The sequence below is a fragment of the Corapipo altera genome, unplaced genomic scaffold (genome assembly GCF_003945725.1).
Source record: "Corapipo altera isolate COAL_440 unplaced genomic scaffold, ASM394572v1 113, whole genome shotgun sequence".
Taxonomy (NCBI): Eukaryota; Metazoa; Chordata; class Aves; order Passeriformes; family Pipridae; genus Corapipo; species Corapipo altera.
Genome location: NW_020884895.1, coordinates 4,644,421 through 4,664,802, shown reverse-complemented (window position 1 = coordinate 4,664,802; position 20,382 = coordinate 4,644,421). Strand labels below are relative to the sequence as shown.

At 40.6% G+C, this 20,382-nt stretch overlaps 2 protein-coding genes across 3 annotated transcripts in view; one reads left to right on the top strand and one right to left on the bottom strand.

Moving 5' to 3' along the window:
* The window catches only part of FXR1 (FMR1 autosomal homolog 1), a 32,935-nt gene extending 21,646 nt beyond the window's left edge, over positions 1 to 11,289 (top strand). Inside the window, exons 10-17 of one of the 2 annotated variants that reach the window (XM_027647143.1) lie at positions 1,548 to 1,657; positions 2,301 to 2,387; positions 3,105 to 3,312; positions 4,927 to 5,130; positions 5,830 to 6,030; positions 6,783 to 6,863; positions 9,310 to 9,401; positions 10,266 to 11,289. In XM_027647143.1, the coding sequence (XP_027502944.1) occupies positions 1,548 to 1,657; positions 2,301 to 2,387; positions 3,105 to 3,312; positions 4,927 to 5,130; positions 5,830 to 6,030; positions 6,783 to 6,863; positions 9,310 to 9,401; positions 10,266 to 10,436 (1,154 nt within the window). In that variant the 3' untranslated portion in view covers positions 10,437 to 11,289. The remainder of the gene's footprint in view (positions 1 to 1,547; positions 1,658 to 2,300; positions 2,388 to 3,104; positions 3,313 to 4,926; positions 5,131 to 5,829; positions 6,031 to 6,782; positions 6,864 to 9,309; positions 9,402 to 10,265) is intronic. The other variant, XM_027647144.1, reaches the window with a different exon arrangement.
* Positions 11,290 to 12,737: 1,448 nt separating this feature from the next.
* DNAJC19 (DnaJ heat shock protein family (Hsp40) member C19) lies at positions 12,738 to 16,815 on the bottom strand. The gene is made up of 6 exons (XM_027647145.1): positions 16,732 to 16,815; positions 16,279 to 16,330; positions 15,936 to 16,009; positions 15,499 to 15,575; positions 14,555 to 14,625; positions 12,738 to 13,288 (listed from the first exon to the last, which is right to left on the bottom strand). Exons 1-6 carry the CDS (start codon positions 16,732 to 16,734, stop codon positions 13,218 to 13,220), a joined length of 348 nt encoding a protein of 115 aa, XP_027502946.1. The 5' UTR covers positions 16,735 to 16,815; the 3' UTR covers positions 12,738 to 13,217.
* Positions 16,816 to 20,382: the final 3,567 nt, after the last annotated feature.

Genomic DNA, 20,382 nt, shown 5'->3' with positions numbered 1-20,382 from the left:
AACATAGACTTTCAAGATTTTAGAACTTGGGCAGTTTAAGGTATAGGGGGTTTTTTGTTTGTTTGGTGGGGTTTTTTTAATAGGACTTCTGCAAATTGTGTATCTGATGCAGCTTGATGGTTCTCTTTTCTACCTCGTGTTAAAGCTCATTTCAACATTCGACAAATTAATCGTTAGTTTGTACATGAATACATTTTTTTTTGCAGTCTCGTTCAGCAAACCTAATTAAACTAAGGAACTTCACTAAATCTAATGCTTTACAAACTTGGAGTTTTGGGGAGGTTCACTATTCCATGTAGGATTGAGGGCACTAGTCATTGCAGTGCGTTTAATTGAAAATGCTGCTTTTAAACAATGACAATACCAATTTATGACAAAGGCCCAAATCACCTGTGGGAACACATGTAAGCAGGTATTCAGCTACACTTGATGAAGACACTCAAGTTAAAAGAAGTGTGGTGCTCATCAGTGACTCGAAGAACATCGTGCTGTGCCCTTGCATTCCTTTCTGTGGCAGATACTGAATTGCCAGCTCCATCCACTCAGGTGCCTTGGCAGCGAGGAGTTTCTCCCAAATACTGGCTGACCATTATCCATAGTCAAACATTTATAATGTGTGTGGCTTATTTTAGCAGTAGTAACAAGATCCCTGTGCAAAATGGAACTGTAGGGATACAGAATGATAAGCTGTAATGTATTTTTGTAAGGCAAAAAGATAAAACCCAAACCTGCTGAGCTGTTTGAACTGTTGAGGAAGAGAAACAATTTTTAATGCTTTTTGCAATTTACTTTGTATCATGTTGATATTTGCTGTAAAGAACATTCCTTAATGGAGTATTCTATCACACAGTTCTGGCTGTTACCCATTTTTTGAATTGTTCCACCTTCCTTTTCTCATAATTTAAACCTGTCTGTTTTTAAGCACCAGGTATCTGTAGCTGGAATGAAGAAACATTTCCATATAAGTTTATTTTAAGGAAGAGCTAAAGTCTTTTAATAAAGGAGTGAAAGAGTCGCTTTTTTTGAGATTTAAACATAAAAGTTCTGAAGAACCTTTTGGTTTAGATCCCATGCATGATCTCAAATATTTTAAAGGTAACATGGGAAGCACTGGTAATACGCAAGTCTGTTGTAAAGGCAAAATTAATTTTCAGAAAAGAATTACATATTATTTTACCTCTTCTTAAGAGGCTCCCAACAAATGTATAAGCCTGTCACAATGTCAGGAAAGATTGAATGAGGGTGTATGTGGAATCAGGGGGTCCAAATAATTTTGATACATAAATGTTAATAAGCATTTGCAAAGCTCTAGTGCCATTTTACTCTTGGTCTGGTTCTATTTTAAGCTTCTGTGTAGTGGTGATCTTCGTCACTACTTGTCACTCTGTGTATATATATAGAGTGAGTTTAATTTGGGAAATTTTAACCTCTTTTCTCTGGCACAGTGTGGGGTATTTGGGGTTTTTTACACATAACTTAAAATATCCAGAAACATGTTAAAATATTCTGCAGACAGGAGCAAAATTAACTATTCTTGCCCTCTGAAGGAAAAGTTATTGGAAAAAATGGAAAAGTGATTCAGGAGATTGTAGACAAGTCTGGAGTCGTCAGGGTGAGAATTGAAGGAGACAATGAAAATAAGCTGCCCCGTGAAGATGTGAGTACTTTATTCTTTTTTGCTATGATTAAGTTTTTATTTTTAAAACCAGTTTTTATTTCAAAACCTGTGGCTGTAGAGAGCACTATTTTTAAGCTGGCATCTTGCAGTAAATTTTATATAAAGCAATTCAAGGAAGGTTTTTTGCTGCTGAAGTAAGACTTTTTTTTTAATCTTTCTCCTGTGTGTACTTTAGCTGCATAACTAATTTGGAATTAATGGTGTTAATAGTGTCCACATATTTTAAATAGATGAGAACATAAGATAAAATCTTCTAAAGCTGCTTAATCTTGTAAAGTTGCTTTAATGAACCACTGGACACTTCTTGGTAAACTGTGGATACTTCTAGACAGCTACTGTGATAAACACACAGAGCATGTGTTGCATGGGGGAATATAAACACTGTATGTTCCCTCAACTGCCAGAATAGGCTGTTGGGAAAGCTGCACAGTCTGAAGCTCCTCCCCTAACCCCAGTCTAAGCTGGGATTAGTTTGTCTTTGCAGCCCAAGGCTCAGTTACTGTCTTTGTTCAGCTCTCTTTTGTAATTTAAACCAGATTTATTTTATATCATTTGAACAGAAAGCGTTGTTTTAATGATGATGTTCTTCCTGATAAAAAACTTTGATGCTTTGTTTCCATAGGGAATGGTACCATTTGTTTTTGTTGGTACTAAAGAAAGCATTGGGAATGTCCAAGTTCTCTTAGAATATCACATCGCGTATCTAAAGGTGAGCATATCCAAAGGGAGAAACTTGGGTTGGAGTAACAGAATTTTTAAGCAACAAAAATTCCTGGGTTTATATATAAATACACACTGTACCTCTGTATGGGGATTTTAAGATTTGGTGCCTTGAACCCACTCCTTTGCCCATGGTATGATGTGTCTGTTCAAACACCTTGTCACAGTTATTTAGTGCTGTTGGGGTGAAAAGAATCAGACTGTAAAGAACAGTGGTTAAAGGGGCATTTGGGAAGTAGCGCTCAATTTTTTGTCTCTGTTAGTGTTCTGCTGTTCTGAGCTTAATGCTCTGTTGGGTTAGGATGGAATTTTTAATAATAGCACTAATGGTGTGGTATTAGAACAATATTCTCTTTAGAGTAGTTGCCTTTGTGGTGTTAACTGAAATAATGAATTAATTTGGATTGTGTTACTTTTTCAGTTTACCCTTTTTTCTTTCTTTTTAATTTAACTAGAAAATGTGGTGAAGTGTAGTTAAGGAAGGTACTGATGATCTTAAAACAATCTTCCTACATGGGGATTTAAGAGATAGGTTTTAGATTTCTTCCAAAACTCTTGAGATAGCACAGCTTGTACTTGAATTCTGTGATTTGCAGTCACAGAAGGTGACTTGCTACAGGGATGTTAGTTTTAGAGATGACTGGATGGGTGATGATGTTTTGTGAGGGACATTTATCAGCAATGTTTTTTGTCTCCTCTTCTGTAGGAGGTAGAACAGCTAAGACTGGAAAGGCTCCAGATCGATGAACAGTTGCGTCAGATTGGAATGGGCTTCAGACCTTCTTCTACTCGAGTTCCTGAGAAGGAGAAGGGTTACACAACTGATGAGAGCACCCTCTCCTCAGTGCAAGGGTCCAGGTCCTACAGCGGGAGAGGGAGAGGCCGCAGAGGCCCCAATTACACATCTGGTTACGGTGAGTGTTTCGAGCATCTGTTGAGCAACTCCTCAGGGTAGTTTTGAAACCAAAACTATCTCTTTGTGTTCAGCACAGTTGAGTGAATTCAGGCAAGGTTAAAAATTCAGGATGGCTGTTTCGTTTTGTACGTAGCTGAAACCACCTCATTAGGTTTACAGTCTTGCTGAAGTTAAGTTTAAATTGAAAAAATGAGCAAACCAAACTCTAGTAAGGCCTTGTCGTTGTTAGTAGTTAACATCATATGAAGCTGGGAAAAAGAAGGAACTACAGATACTTTTCAGGAAACACAAATTAAAAAAGAATAAATCTGTAATTGGCATTATCTGTTTGAATTGAGGAAGAGAAAAAACACTTGTCTGTGATCATGCCCATCTTAGGAGCTTATTTTTGAAAAGTAAACCAAAGTGATTTGAAATGGAGGCAGCACAAAATCCCATGGGTTTTTTAATTCAGTCAGGAGCTAACTGGAATTGTTTAAGATGAGATGAGGTATTCTGATGCATTTCTGAATTAACAAGGCGCTGCTGCTCAGTTCCAGAGAGGTGTGCACATCCCCAGCTTATCCAGCAGCAGCTTCCCAAATGGAGACACTGCATTTCGATGTAGACATGTTTCACAAAGAAACATGGGTGCTCCAGTGAACAGGGACATTATTTATTCAGTACAGTTAATTACTCTCAATATCTACACATAGCTCATTTTTGAGAGAAAATGGACACCTTTGGGGTTTTGCAGTCTGTTCCTGGCTGTAGGTTCCTGGATCATGCCATATTAGTCCTGTTGATTCTGATGATGATGTTTGTAAATATGTTTTTTATTGTTTCCCAATGAACTGACTAAACTGTAATGAAAATTGTTCAGTCTGTTTATATACACAGATTTTAATTTGAAAACTTAAATTATTTTTTTCCCCACAAAATGGCAAGACTCACATGTTAGAGCCATATGGGTCTAAGTCTCTTTATTCCAGAATGGTTAGTAGGGGGAGTTCCTGGATGGCTAAAATAAATAGGTGTTGAAATTTCAGGTAGTAAAAAGCTGTGTGGGTTTGATTCAGCTCGGAGAGGGCTGGGTATTACGGGATGCTATTTAATATAAACAGGGAAATTGTTCAGCATTACAACAGCCAGAAGGGGTTGCTTAGCAACAGCCATGGGCTATAAGGTGGCAAAGTTGTCCTTGGGAATTTCAGAGAAGTTGCCTAGAAACTGCACCAAATGCCTGCAGTGTGTAGACAAAGAGAGCAAACAGTGCTTAATCCTTGATTTATCTGTATACAGAAATCACAGCTTTGGTAATCTTTCATTCCTTGTTTCACATATTATTAAAAACAAACTTAGACTGAGAATCTTAGAGCAGAAGTTATCTAAATTTCTATCTATATTTTACATACGCATGTATTTTTATATATGGGTATATATAAGTATAAAATTATATACTTGTGTAACTGTATGTTAATATTTTTCAATATCTATTTATGTATTTTTTAAATAACATATATATATACACACATATACCAGCCATGCTGGTTGGAAAACTTTTGTGAGGATATGAAACCAGAATATAATCCCAAAACTCATTATTTTCCAATTCTTTTTCTTCTTGTACAAGGTACAAACTCTGAGCTCTCCAATCCCTCTGAAACGGAATCTGAGAGAAAAGATGAACTTAGTGACTGGTCCTTGGCAGGAGAAGATGACAGGGAGAGCAGGCACCAACGTGACAACCGACGACGCCCTGGGGGACGAGGTCGCAGCGTGTCTGGAGGCCGTGGGCGTGGTGGACCTCGCGGTGGCAAGTCCTCCATTAGCTCTGGTACTGCCTTCCAAGTGGATTTTGAATTTAGATTTTGTTCCTAGCAGTCTTCTGTAATCTCTTACTAACCCCTCATTGCCATACTCCATTTTTACATTGTAATCTTAATACCTTGGGATTTCAGTGCAGCTGTGTGATAGTTTCATGTCACACACTATGTTGTTAGATTTTTGTTCATTTTCTGTTCATGGCGATCTTCATTTCCTTCGTCTACTGCTCACACGTAATAATGTTATTAGCAAAGTTGATAAATTTTTGGCACGTTGCCTATGCTTGCTTTCTGAGGTAAGCTTATGTTTAGATACAGAATGAGAGAAGAAATCATAGACTGGAAGTTATATTTCATCAGAATCCAACTGTGCTAACGTAACGCTGCAATAGTGTCAGAAGTACCACGCTGCCATGAAGGGAAAGGTGTTTTATGTGTTTAACAGTTTTGAGTAAAACTTTTCTAAATGTCACCTTGGAAATATTTGTGGTCAAATAATGCAAGAGCCCATTGTGGTGCCCCAGAATTGTTACTGTTGGGTTGGAGTCAGAGAGGAGCCAGGATGGAATCAAATACTGCAGTTTTAAGTGTTACACCTTTTCCTAAGGTTGCTCTGTAGTTTGAAACTTTGAGACACAGATGTAAGTCAACCTGGAAATGAAGTTACACGTTACTACAGTATCTTAGATGGAAACTTTCTGTTTGTTTAGTGCTTAAAGATCCAGACAGCAACCCTTACAGCTTGCTGGATAACACGGAGTCAGACCAGACCGTGGACACTGATGCCAGCGAGTCCCACCACAGCAGTAACCGCCGCAGGAGGTCACGCCGGCGAAGGACTGATGAAGATGCTGTTCTTATGGATGGAATGACAGAGTCTGATACAGCTTCTGTTAATGAGAATGGTTTAGGTATGTAAATGGTTGGATGATCATCCCAGAGCAGGCTAAAAAAAGGCGTGTTGTCCCTGTAAGTGTAGTGAAGCCCTTGTTTGTTTCTGTTAGTGATGAATTGTTGTTCTGTTCAAGGTTGCTGTCTGATTAAAGAAAGACTCCCTCCGTGGCTGTGCCATGGAATCTCCTGTTTACTGAGCTCCACTAGCCTTTTCATGTGCCTTTTTTTGTAAAAACTGTCTGATGGAGACACCAAAGACTTGATTTGTTGTTTCCCATTGGTACTGCTGCTTTGATAGAAACAGTACTGTCAGATCACCGTTCTGTTTTGTCCTTGGAAACCTCAGTCTCAGTGTGGGAAAGCTACTTAAGTAGCTGTTAATTTGTCTCTGCCCAGATTCTGCTTAAGTACTTTCCCTCAGTAAATTCTCTTTTGATACTCACTGGGACAAGACTATAATCTGTTGCTTAATGTAGAAAAAACACCTGGGTTATGTTGATAAAATTTGACGTATGGTTACTTACTTAATAAATGAAACCTGAGGTCATTAAGCACATGCCTAAATGTTTTAATGAACCAAGAACAAAAAGTAAAATCTAGCTTTTGTGTTACTGTGTATGCTTTCAGTATAAAATTTTCTTTTAGCTTTTCTGTCTTATTTAGTCTCTGTCTTTAACAGAAGCGATTTTAAATGCCCCATGCTGAAACTGCTGAAGAATTTATTTATTTTATGATCAGAAATAGTTCATTATAAACTTTGCAATTGCAGATGATAGTGACAAAAAACCCCAGCGACGCAATCGTAGCCGCAGGCGTCGCTTCAGGGGTCAGGCAGAAGATAGACAGCCAGGTAATTCGAGTGGAGCTGTGGGTAATCTCAGGTCAAAAGCATGAGAGAATGTTGTGTCTGCTGTTTTACATAGAGCTGCATAATATCAAAAGGTTACTCAATAACTAATAAGACTACTAGACAAAGATGAAAGACATCCCTTCTACTAGGAGAACTTCTAAAATCTGTCTAATGAAACTAATCGATGTCTAACTTTTTGCTTGGACATACGAGTTGTGCTTCTGATCCAGCTCTCACTGAAGTCAATGGCCAAAGTGCTGTTGAGTTCCGTGGTCCAGGATCAGACAAACATGAAGGTTCATGGTCTGCACTCACCTGCATCTGTGCGCTTGCACTGACTGGGACACAACCTTTTCAGCACCGGCTGAGCAGCAGCGTTGGAGGGGCAGGATGTGGGTCCTGGCAGAGCTCTGTGAGGGAACTCACATGGGATTTGCCAGCCCCACACCTGCATCACACTGCTGCTGTCAGTCCTTGGCTGTTGGGAATAGTTTAAGTCATCTGCAAATTGAGGGTGGGAAGGAGGAGGAATTTAAGTGAAATTGCATGTTTCCAATTTTTTGTTGTGGCTTGTTGCATTTCTTTTGTGTGTACTAACACTTGAAATGTTAAAGGTGAACTGGCTAATTTTCAATATAATGCCCTGTTTAGAAAATGCTTGTACATACATGGCGCAAGGTAGTAACAGAAGGTCTTCTAGATTGACAGGTTCAAAATTTCACTCATATTTGTCTTCCTTATATCTGTGGTGCTCATGCAACATTTGATTAAGAAGAAAAAAGTTGTTTCATTATGCCAACTAAAACTTGGGGGAAGGAAAAAACCAAACACCACACCCTCTTAGAAAAACTCAAACCCACTCAATACTTCTCAACATTCCAGTTTTGTAACAGTGATATGAGTTTATAAAGGGGCAGAAAAAGTAAAAATGGATTTCAGCTTTTACTTCTAAGAAACTGATTTCGGCCAGTGACATAAAGGGATGTTAAGCATTTCTGCAAAACCACGGGAATTGTTTTAAATCTAAGTATTCTAAGAACAAAACAAAATTTCCCAGAAAAGATTCCTCAGTTTTTTCCTGTCGATGTCGTTGTTCAAGATACAGTTTTCAGTTTGCATAATAAATACTTAAGGTACAACACTAGGAGCATTGGTTGGTAGTTATACTGTCTTTGTTAGAAATGCTCTAATTTAATCTCTTCATAAATACTTAGTAAATATATACTGAGTGAAGACAGAAGGAACTCTTCCCTTCCTGCCCCCCCCCCAGTGCCAACCACTATACTTCACTCATTTAGTTGTATTTTTTCATTTACATTGCTATATGTTATGGGTCCTTAAATGTAGATGAATATTAAGAATGCACTGTGTGCAGGAAATATGCTTCCTCTTTGCATTAGAGGAGTTGGGTACAGAACCTCATTTTAAATAAAAAAATTCTTGTGAAGAAACTAGACAATCTGGAAGGACCCAGTTGTAAGAAGTCCAGTTACTGTAACAGGAAATTCATGTGTTACACTTCCCAGTCTGATTTAGGTTTCGTGCACAGTCATTCCTAAATCCAGAAAAATAGTTCACCTGAATGCATGATACACTAAATATAATCGACTGTACAGTTCAATAGGTAATGCTTGCCAACCTTAATGTGCTTTACCTCATCAGATCCACAAGTGTATATTTAAATTTGCAGTACTCTGTATTCTAAAAATAGAATTGACTCTTGGTGTGGTTACAAGAGGGCAGGATCAGACAAAACCAGGCTACAGGAACATGTGCTGAGGTGGTAAGAAGAAAAGAGGTCAGAGAAGCCCTGGCCGGCACCCAGTAAGTGCAGCCGTCCCGGCACAGACACGGCTGTGCGGCTCCTGAGCAGGGCTGGCTCAGGCAGCACCGCCCACGTCCACACCCCCCACCACTGTCCCACCCCCGCCCCGAGCCAGGGAACAGGGCTGATGGTGTTCCCAGGACCTCCAGGAGGGCTCTCGCCAGTCGCTTCATGGCATAACAGAGATTTGAATTCCGCGTCATCGTGATACCACACTCTGAACCTCCCCCAGTTCTGGGCACAATTTAACTTGCCTTCATTTTATTGCTCTGAAATTCTTCACTACTCAAGCTATTGACAAATGCAGTCTGTAGTTCAAAGAGCCTGCAGCCTGATCTCTTCAAACTTAGTATGGAAAGCCCTTCTTTTCCAATCAAATTTGCAATTGGACCAAAATATTGAGTCCACCTTCAGATCATCACATTACCACTAATTTTAGTGCAAATTGTATTTAATAACAGAAACAAATTGATCCTTGCTGTGTGGTTGATAACCTGTAAGTGTGAAGGCCTTTTGTGAGATGTCTCCCAGTTAGAGCGTAATTTGTGCAGAAAAGACATGAAGGTTCATGCTGAATTGACTGCTGATGTGAGCATCACTGTGATTTTTTTCCTTGAACAGTAACAGTAGCTGATTATATATCACGAGCTGAATCTCAGAGTAGACAGAGAAACCCTCCAAAGGAGACACTAGCCAAAACCAAGAAAGAAACGGTAAGACTTTTTAATGTGCATTTCCTTTTTTTTTTTTCTCCCTCGCAGCAGAACAGTAAAGGAATGAAGGCTTCAGTTAGCTTGCCCTCGTTTGGGTACAAGTACATTTGAGTTCAAGAATAAATCATTAAAAGCAAAATGGCCCAGAGTAAACAGAGCTGACAGTGACTTGTAGGCTGTCATTGCAGACTTTAGGAGCCAGGGTAATGCTGAAATTAATTCTGTACACATTTTAAAATACTACACTTAGTAATGTTGCATTATGTAATAAAATGTGAAAACTGTCCCTGGTGAGTCTTGAGAACTAATCCTTAGGGAGAGAGGATATTAGGTGGCATTTTTAGTGACTTGTACAAACTATTTTAGAAGGAGTTAATTTTGCAAAGATTGTATATTTGAGGTATTTTCTCCTTAAGGGATCAGAGTGGTACTACATATCTGGAAAAATAATCAGAACTGAATAAATCAGAATTTATTTCTGAAGTATTGCCACAAGTCATGCTGAGATCAGCAAAACAAGAAAGATCCATTAACAAAATCTAATCTTGCTGTACAGACTTTGAAAGGGGTGTGAAACTCAGTTTTTCAGTTGACTCCTTCATGGGCTTAGACAAATAAATAAGGCATTCTGGGTGTGCTGGGGATGAGCGGTCCCAGGGTTACCTTGGCGTGATTTCCTTGGAAGTGTCTGATACAGAAGTGTCCTATAAATGACAAGGTAAGTAATAGGATGCACTAAATAACAGAATACAGGCACAAGAGGTGTTTCCTCTTGCAGAGCTGCTGTGTCAGCCAGAGGGAAATTGAGATTACACTCTGTATTGTTATGGAATTCTTTTATTACCCTGTTCTTGTTTTTGCAAGGCAAAAGACGCGATTGATGAAAACAGCCCTTCTGAAAAGGCAGTGAATGGTCCTGCCACCACTTCTGGGGATGAGCCTTCTAAACTACAGCACAGCCCTGATGAAAAGAAAGTCACTGTTCAAGAGGATGGAAATAATCAGGAAGAAGCAGTGCTGAATGGTGTTTCATAAACTGAAGTTCCTAGTTTACAGTTCTTTTACATTACATTTAAAATAGTGCTTGTATAAGCTTGCCAAAGATAGAATATGGATCGCCAGTCTTGACACCGCACTTTCAGTTCCTCCATTTTGGAATACAGAAAGGGGAGGGATCCTGAAGAAATCATATGTTAAACATACTTTGACACCTACTGTGTTATAAATATATCATCAGATGTGCCTTGAGATAGTATATGTAACATTTAAATAAACAAAATTGCTGGCTATAGGAAATGTTATTTTGTTTTCAAAATACGGCAAAGATGTGAGGGGGATCCCTAACATAATACTCTTTATGAAAGCATTAGCTGCTTTTGTTACATTTTTAATAATATGCAACCACTTCTTCACCTGAGGAATACTAGAAAGAAATGCAGTCTAAAATATTTTGCACTGAAATGTAATTTCTCCATTAGTTTAGTCTGGAAACTGGTCTGTTTTAATACATGTTTTTTAAATGCTGTATGTAGAGGAAAAATCTGCAGACCACTGGAATACATTTGTTAAATTCTCATAATCTGCAGGGATACTGGGTGACATTGGCAGTGACTGTTCTACATTGAGGCTTTGTTTGGTTTATTTATTAAACTGTACAGTATTTAAAAATCAAACATAGCTTTAGTTAACACTAAGCTGAATTAGTCATGTCCATTAAGACATAACCTGAACTACTGAAAAGATCAATTTCCAGAAAGTTTATTCTGTATAAACTACATATGTTAGTCCTTAGTAGAGTATTTTTATTTTTGTTTTGGTTGTTTGATGTGCAATATGTTTTTTTTGTATGCTGGTAGTAAAAGAAAATAAACTTTGATCTTCCATCTGTTGACTGTTTCTATCAGAAATTTAAATTATTATTGACTTTAAGGTTTTCAAGCTGTAACTAACAATTGAAACTTACTTGTGAGGCAGCTTGAACCTTTAACTCTTATGAAAGAGTTTCTCATGTACTAATCTTCCTTTCTGTAAGGTGACTATGTCAAACATCAGTTTACAAGTCTAAAACCAAACTCCTTATCTTGGAGAGTCACTAACCTGACTAACATATATAGGAATTAATGCATATGTAGTTTTTGACTGAGAAGTTAAAGCATGACACACCCACACATCTTTTCAGGCACATGAGCCAGAGCAGTGAAACACAAAACAGGTACAGAAAAACATCTGGGTAGGAAGGAGCTGTTGCAAGAAGTCACAGCACAGGATAGTGCTGAAGTTGTGCTGATTTAAATGAAAAAAATTGTCTTACCTGATTTTTTCAGAAGTGAATAAGGACAAAAGATGAATGTTCTGAGCCACCTGTGCCTTCAGCTGCTCTGCCTGATACAGCTACAGCAGAGCTGTCCCAACCAGGCCAGGGTGTGTGTGTCAGTTCAGAAGATGTGCAGTTTGTAATATGACTTTAGTATTGGACACCCATCCACAGTGTTCCCTCCTGGAGAACACACAAGTTAAATTGTAACTCTGAAGTGTACTCAAGTATCTCTGCTGATCAGGCAGAAACAGGACTGGAGAAAATTAAAAAAACATGGAAGGGGGAAAAAAAAAAGCTAGCTATGCTTAAAAAGTAAGTGTAGTTGGCAGGAAAAAACTTAAATACAGAAACATTCTGCATATGGCTTGGAATGTGCAGACTGACTGCATGGCACTGTTCCAGCTGTCCTTCACCCTGCTTTAAATTCTGTGGCAAAGAAAAGTTATTCCCCCTTTCCGTAGGTTCTAAAGGTTACCAATTTGATCCTCTCTCCTGAAGGCACAGAACTCTTCCTAACTGTTGTGGTAATCCTTCCTAAACGGCCTAGAACTAGTTCACAGCAGGCAGCACTCACACAGAGGATGTGAGATGCTTCCAGCAGCATTCCCAAGTCCAGGTTTCTGGGAAATGAAAGCTCTCAAGCTTATGAACAGGTGGATGTTAACTCCCACAGGTGCTGTGCAGCAGTTTTTCTGTAGTTCCAGAAACACTGGGAAGATTCTTGGAATACGACAGAGCTCCTTGGCCCCTGCTGGGATCCTCACAAGGACAACTGCTGGCAGGTGTGAGGCCTCACCCAGCACAAATCCAGCTCACGTATCCTCAGTGGTCTACGTAAAGAGTTCCTGTTTCCTAATCCCTATAAATGCAAACCTTTCTACTAAAAATATGGAATTTAATAAATGCTATAAAATCCATCAAAACCTGAAAGTTACTAAAAAAAATCTGAGACGTTCCAGATTCATCAGTAACACTTAAGAAAATCAAACCTTGTTTTTCACAAGGCAAAGACAAGGGAGTACATTGTTTCCTGAACTTTATTTCTTCAGTCAGAGACAACCACACATCTCTCCCAGCTATTCCAATCAAAAAATCCTCTTGGTTTTTCCACCCCCTCCCCAAACTGGTTCACTGTGCTAACTTTGGCAGATGGAAGAGCAGCAGCACTTTAAAGACAACTAGTTTAACAGAAATTAGGCAAGAGCACGTAAGTCTGCCTGGTAACATGCACTGCTCACACCAAGTTATTGCTCTCTACACTGAAAATATTTCTGAGTGACAGATTGTGCTGTTTAATAAAGAACAGCTATGAAAAAACTTTTAAGCCTGACTCCCTCACACATTTCCCCAAAAAAGTGACTGAGTAGGGAGGGAACCAGCTCCCTGGATTTGTATTCCCAGCTTCATTGACACAGAGTCAAAGACTGACATTAGAACTTTTCTTAAGCTGTTTATCAAAAATAATCATTTGCAGGGACAAAACCTCTGATAGATTTTTGTCATTTTTTAGCTTGGTCTTCCAGTAGATCTTTAGCTTCATTGATTTTGGCTGCTACATATGGAGAGCCACCTAGAAAAAAAGAGAACCTCACTTCAGATGAAAAGAACCCCCACATTTTTTTCTGTGTTGTTAATAATGCCACAGTACACAGGAAAAAAAAGGATGGTCTGAGAGTTCTGGCAGTTAAAGAACAAACTGGTTCCGACTGAAGCACAGTCACTGCAGGAGCTCAGTGTCACACGGTTCCTGTTAGGTTGTTTTTAGTTTACTGGAGTGGTTTTTATTTCCAGTTTTATCAGTCATAAATGACTTAGCACAGTCTGTGATGAATACAGAAGTGTTGAACTAACGTCTGCAGATAACCCTCCCCCTCCTTCAAGGCCACCACACAAACTGCTGCTGTACCAAGGGACTGGTTCAGCTTTTAAACATGGCAAACAAATGACTTAGGGAGACACTGAAACAGAATTCACAGTGCAAATGCACCAAAACTGTAAAGCCCATGAGATGCAACAACTGTGCTTCTAGCATATATACCCTTTAATTGTACTGTAATTACTGTATTTACTTGAAGCTTAGTTTGTTTAGGTAATGTAAAACATAAAATGCTCAGCAGTCTCTGGATAGCTATTTTTAGGTTCTCTATATATTCAGAAAAGTTAATTTTGAAGTTAACTTCTGCTCAATGAAAGGCATATCTCAAGGAGATTTTGGACTTTGGTGCATAAAAGCAATGAATTCAACAGTCACTTTAAAGGAAGCCATTTTACCTTTTAAGCAACAATTAGGAAGGTGAGTGCCGAGCACCAGCACATGACTCTGACTCACTGAACAGAATTTAGAACAGGTAGAGATGCCTCGAGTTACTAACTCTGAGCACAACTCGATTCTGAGCCCTCAGAGTACCACAAACAGGAACATTCCATAGTTTAATGTCTTCAGTAGCTGCAGAAGGCTCAATACTTGCCATTTATGGTGAACTCCCAAGGCACTCCCATGAACTCAACTCATATACTTGTGGTATATGAAGTGCACAAGTATACTCTGGGCTTTCACCTAAAATTAAGGCGATTTCAAGTCTCATTTTAACAAATCCTATTCTAATCTTATATTCACAGGAGACTGAGCAAGTAACAAACCAACCTGCTGAATCTGTCTGCTTGCTTTTAAAACATTCACACAAAAATATGCTCCAAACCCACATGAGGTAAGGCACCCTAAAATTTGTTTCCAGTTTTCTGTGGGTTTCTGTGGGTAGTCACTTCTTCCTACACAGTTCCATTAATCTGTGTTAAAAACATGTATTAATTAATCAACATGACTTAATTTCCTTACCTTTATCTGGATGATTCAGAAGCATGATCCGTCTATGAGCTTCTCTAATTTTACTTCTGTTGGCTGTAGGGCTTTAAAAGAGAGAGAAAAACTGACTTAAGAGACGCTCATGAGATTCCCCCAGATTTTCAGAAGCTGTCTTATCCATAAACTCTTTGGCTAACTTCTTTGTTTTTCTTTCCCTACTCTTCATGTGTAGTGTGTAAATCCTGGAGAGGGTTTCTAAGGTTTTTCCAAAACACTATGCTGAAAAAGACATGTTAGAGCAGTCTAACAGGGTGGGAGTCATCCACATGGTTGAAAAGACTCAGAACTACACTGTAATGTTTTTATTGGGAAAACTTCCTAGAGGCCGGAGGAAAAAAAATAATTTGCTCTTGATTTATAAAAAATAAAAACACAAAAAAACCCCTAAACAACAAACTTCTCAGCTGGAAGTTTCCTTCAAATAGAAATAGTTCTTATTTGATAAGATTTGTGCATTTGGCCTGAAGTGTTTTGGCAGGGATTGGCCACCATACTCAGATCTGTAATGCTTTAGAAGCAATACAGATACAAGAAGTGGGTCTGCAGCACCCACACACTGCATCCATCTGAAATTCCCCAGCAGTGACAGGAACCACAGCAAACAGCACAACCGTGTTCCCCATGCCTAGTGGACCCCAAGGAACCTGTATTTTGCATGTGCCAGGGAACTGGAGATGTCTGAAAGTCCAGAGGGAATTACCTTCAACCACGCACAAGTGCAGCAAAGAATCCCCAATAAGCACAGAAAATCCTGAAAGGCCACTTCCTATTTCCTGACTTGGCAGTGACATTCCCAGGGGATGCTGGGCATAGGACGGCCTTAAGCACTGAGGATGACATCCCTTCCAAACAAGGGCAGCAGCAAGGAAACTCCACTGCCTCCTTTTCACCTTTCACTTCTAATAAATTTCCTTTACCTCACTCCTAGTATTAAAGCTGCTTCTCGTTTAGTCATTTTGGGTTCAAATCCACCCCTGTAATAACCACTGAAGGCCTAAAAGAGAAAACACGTTAGTTTAAAAACCACTAATTTTTAAGTTTATAAGTTAAAACAACTCATTATTGCCTTAGAAGCTGCTGAGATTTTTAGTCTGTAAAAATAGCAAAGCTTCTTCTGCGCTTGTAATGAGAAATTTACTTGGAGCATCATTATTTGAGTACTTAAAATTGCCAGTACTCAATAGTGTGCACACTATTAGCTAATCACCACCAGAATCACTGAAATTGTTACTACTGACAAAATTACGTTTAGCATTAGAGGAAAATATAGCAGTGCTACAAAGACAATAGTCTGTAGTTATTTCACCAAGTAAACTTTTAAATAAAAAGATGCTACTGATAAACAAAAACTTACAGGTGTTTGTAGGTTCTGAAGTGCTTGTTTAACTTGTGGCTCCATTTGCTTCATAGCTTTTACTGCATAGCGACCTTAAAGAAGATATCAGTGTTGATCGAGACTAAGTACAGGTCCATGAAGATTTAGCAATTCAGTGCAACTGGTAACTCATGGATTAAAACATGGAATGAACTTTTTTTGGGACATAAAAGTAAGAACTTTGACTTTTTGTTTAATTACAGCCATTAATACAGGTTCTTCCAAAAGAGTGTCCCGTATCAGCTATCAAACTACCTTAAAACCAGTCCTGAAGCACAGGTAACTATATCTGGGTGTTCGGTGTCCTCCCATCACTACAAACCTGCGAATCCAGCCGCCGCTATGGCCAGGCCGACCGCCACCATCGTACTGGCCTGCACGGGGAACACAGAAGGTGGTTGTTTGCCAAAGGATAAATTAAAAAAGCCACCCGGCAGCGCGAAGAGCGGTTGGGACGAGCGTGTACGTTAGTGTACGCACTGCCATCAGCCCGACGCGGGGCACAGCGGTCACGACACGGGCGCGGCGCTCCCGGTGACCGCGGGGACACAGCGAGGGCCGCGGGGTCAGCGGGAACCCCCGAGCTGGAGGGGACGAGGCGAGCCCGGCCCGGCGGCCCCGCGTTCGCCCCGGGGTTCGGCTGCGCGGCCGAGGCAGGAGCCGGCGGCCTCCCCGGGCCCCTCGCACCGCGGCCAAGAGCGAGCGGAGCCGCTGGGCCCGGGAAGAGCCCCGGGAGCCGCCGGCCCGGACACCGGCGGCCCACGGACACACTCACCATGTCCGCCCCGACCGCCCGGCCGAGCCCGGAGCCGCAAACACACCGCGGCCGCTGCCGTAAAGCGGCGGGGCGGGGAGCGAGCCGGGACACCGCCCCGGGAACGCGAACGCGGGCGGGGCGTGAGGGGACTGGCAGAGGAGAGCCCGGCGGGTGTGAGGGATCGGGGCAGGGGCAGCGAGCGCAGCCTGTGCCCTGAGGCAGCTCTGAGAGGAGCTCTCACAGAGCGCAGTGTTATGGCGTTGTAAAAGCGACAGTACAGAGCTTATTCTTAATGTAAATAGGGGGTTTCGCCCCTGATCCAGAGGCTTCTCGCACGGCAGGTTCGCGGTTTTAAGAAAAGTAGTTTTTCAGTCCCTCCTTAGGTGAATCGAGTGTTGTGTCCAGGTCTGGGCTCCTCAGTGCAAGATGGACAAGGAGCTACTGGAGAGGGTTCAGCAGAGGCCACAAAGATGATGAGGGGTCTGGAGCATCTCTCTTACGAGTTGAGACTGTGGGAGCTGGGCCTGTTCAGTCTGGAGAAGAGAAGACTCAGAGGGGATCTCATTTAATGCACAAGTGCCAAGAGGTGCAGACTCTTTTCAGTGGTGCCCAGCGACAGGACAAGGAGCAATGGCTGTAAACTAAGCCACAAAGAAGTTCCACCTCAACAGAAGGAAGAACTTCTTTACTTTGAGGATGTCAGAACACTGGAACAGGCAGCCCAGGATGGTCATGGAGTCTCCCTCTCCATTGTCTCTTGATTGGAGACAATCCAAACCCACCTGGGTGTGTTCCTGTGTCACCTGCTCCAGGTGACCCTGCCTTGGCAGAGGGGTTGGATGGGATGATCTCCAGATGTCTGTGCCAACCTTGCCAGTTCTGTGATTCTTGCATTTGTTTTGTGTTTTATCCCAGTGATCTGCTCCCCGTGTGTGACTGCCCCATTTTCCTGTGGGCTGGGCTCTGGGTGCCTCCTTTCCCTGTGCTAATGGAGCGTGTCTGCTGTACTGTGAGCGCAGCACTGACTGCTCAGTGTCTACAGGCACATCAGGCACCAGCTCCACATGGACAGCCTCAGGGATTTGATTGCTGAAGATTGCTACAGAATGAGGGAGAATTACAGGCATGGCACTTGTGTTTGAATATTATTAATAACGTAGTGTCACCTGTTAGTAGCACGGTGTCGCATGCAGCACAGCAGTCGAGTCTGTCTGTCTCTCTGTCTGTAGCTCTGGTTTGAAGGCACGGTTTTGGAACCTGAATAATACGGCAGGGAGACCACGCCAGCCTTTAGCTTCAGATGGTCACAGCTCGAGGCTCAGAGTTCTACGGTCTCACTAAGACTTAGTGAAAGCTTCATTGTCGTCCTCTGTGCTTGTAGAACATGTCAGTGACCTCATGGACTCCCCAAGGACCTAGTGACCAGAGCCAGCTGGATTTTGGCTGCTTGAGGCCTGGGACTCACAAGCCCTCACATAAGCAGTTTAGTGTCAGAGCTGACCATTGGCTAAGAAACTTGTAATTCTGCTGTCTCTTGCACTGGAAGACAAAATTTTCCTTTCTTGTTCAGTATTTTCTGAGTACTGAGTTCACTTTGAGTGTGTCGTAATTTCAGTTTGATCTTGAGTTGTTTTTCTTGCTAAAATTTCAAGTGCCTGTTTTAATATCTTCTAGGGTAATGTTTGGAGGTGTGTCCTGTCTCTTTCCTTCCCTGTCATTTTAGTAACACTACAAGAAAATAACCTGCTGACTTTTAAAAGGGATGGAACAAAGGTTTTGGTGAAGGCACTTGTACTGTAGTGCAAGTGTTTCATGAGATGGAAATAAAAAGTAACTTTTATATTTGATAAAGCAATTGAATCCATTCATTACAGAGCATAAGGCTCCTGGCAGCCTGTAAGACCTGTTCAAATATGGAAAGGGGAGTCAGTAAGTGGAAAAAAACCTAGATGTTTGTTTTATAGGGGGAAAAAGTCTTTAAAGGTGTATGGGTCTGGCAACTAACTGGATTCTCTTCATATGTAGAAGACTGTTTGGTTTTAAGATGGTTTCCTCTTTGTTCTTTTTCTTACAGAAAAGGCTGTCCAAAAGAATAATAAAAAAAAAGAAGTTAATGACTTTACCAGGACATGACCAGAATTTATTTTTTCATATCATCTGAACAAGAAGTCCCTGTCTCTTACTTATGAGGTTTTATTTTTCCATCCCTTTCCCCAGTTCCTGTTTAGAAGAACTGACAGCTCTACTGGCAAAGGGGCTTTTGCAAATTAGAGGTTCTTTCTGTTGTGAAATTTCTCATTTTTAGAGAAAAAGACAGATGTAATGAAATGTGCAGACTGTGAACTGGTAAATAAAGTACCTAATTCTTCTCCTATGGAAGCCCTTTAAAGAAAAGCCAGAAAGATCTTGGGAAGCCTCTGCTTGCTTAAGAGAGAGTTCATCTCTATTGAGGAGAAAGGAAAATAAGTGGGAAGGCCTGGCAAGAGTGGAGGTGGGATAGAGGAATTTGCATTATTGGTACATGTTAGACAGCAAAATGGACAAGGGTAAGCCTGGGGTGGAATAATTTGATTTTTATTATTAGGTAAAATCACACAGCATTTCTAGATGAAATTTCATAATTCCTTTAAAATATACTGTGTCTATTTTTTACTCCATCAGACAACTCAAACTTTGTTTCTTCCCACAGTTTGTTGCACTTCCCTATTAGATGTGTCCCAGCTCAGACATCAGCAAGAGTAAAATCAAAGTTCTGTTTGATTTGCCTAATGAGTTCCTTTTATAACATCATATTCCTCTGCATCTTCTATGGTTCAGCCTTGTGCTAGTGTAGGGAAGGTCATTCACTGGGGAAAATTAATAAGCTCTAATGGGCTCAAGTGAAACAGGTGCACTACAGTTTTTATCCTTTCTGCAGAAGGTCTGTGTTTGAAATCAGGAGGAAGGCAAAATTATTGAGTGTTTAAGAAATATAGTCTCAGTTGGAGTACAAAACCTTTTATTTTGCCTACTGTGTTCCTAAACTGTTCCCTTTCTATAAGCCAGAGAAACCCTGAAGCTTTTGTAGTTCCTTCTGGCAAGTGTTTTATCCTACTGCTATCTTCGGGTTTCCACTCTGGGGTTAAAATGCTGCATGATAGAAGATTAAATTTCTTTTGGAAGCTTTGTCTCCCTGGATGATTCAAAGCAGCTGGTATGTAGAACATAAGTAAACTTTTTGACTTAACAGACCCTTTCTGCAGAAATCTGGCTGTACTTTCTCTTAACTGTGTCTTCCACAAACTGAACAGAAGGTGAAATAGATATTTGTGCTTTCAGAAGGTTTGTGGTGTAGCTGTTAAATGCCTATAGGGCCGTTAAACATGTATTTAAGTAACAATGACAGTTCTATGTTGTCACATGCACAACCAACTAAACCTTACACTGCTTATTCTTGGCTATGCAGTGACTGGACTACCAAGCTGTCAAAGGCTTGCTGACTTTCTACTTGGGGCACCAAGGTACGGAATTTTTAAGCACATTATTTATTAATGTTTTAAGATACATATAGTAAATATTAAGTGTAGGTAGAATATCTTGGGGATTTTTTTTCCTGCGCACTTTATTCCTGCTTTTTGCCCATACTCCACTTCTCTTATGTCAGCCTGCCAGTTATAATTTTCACACCTT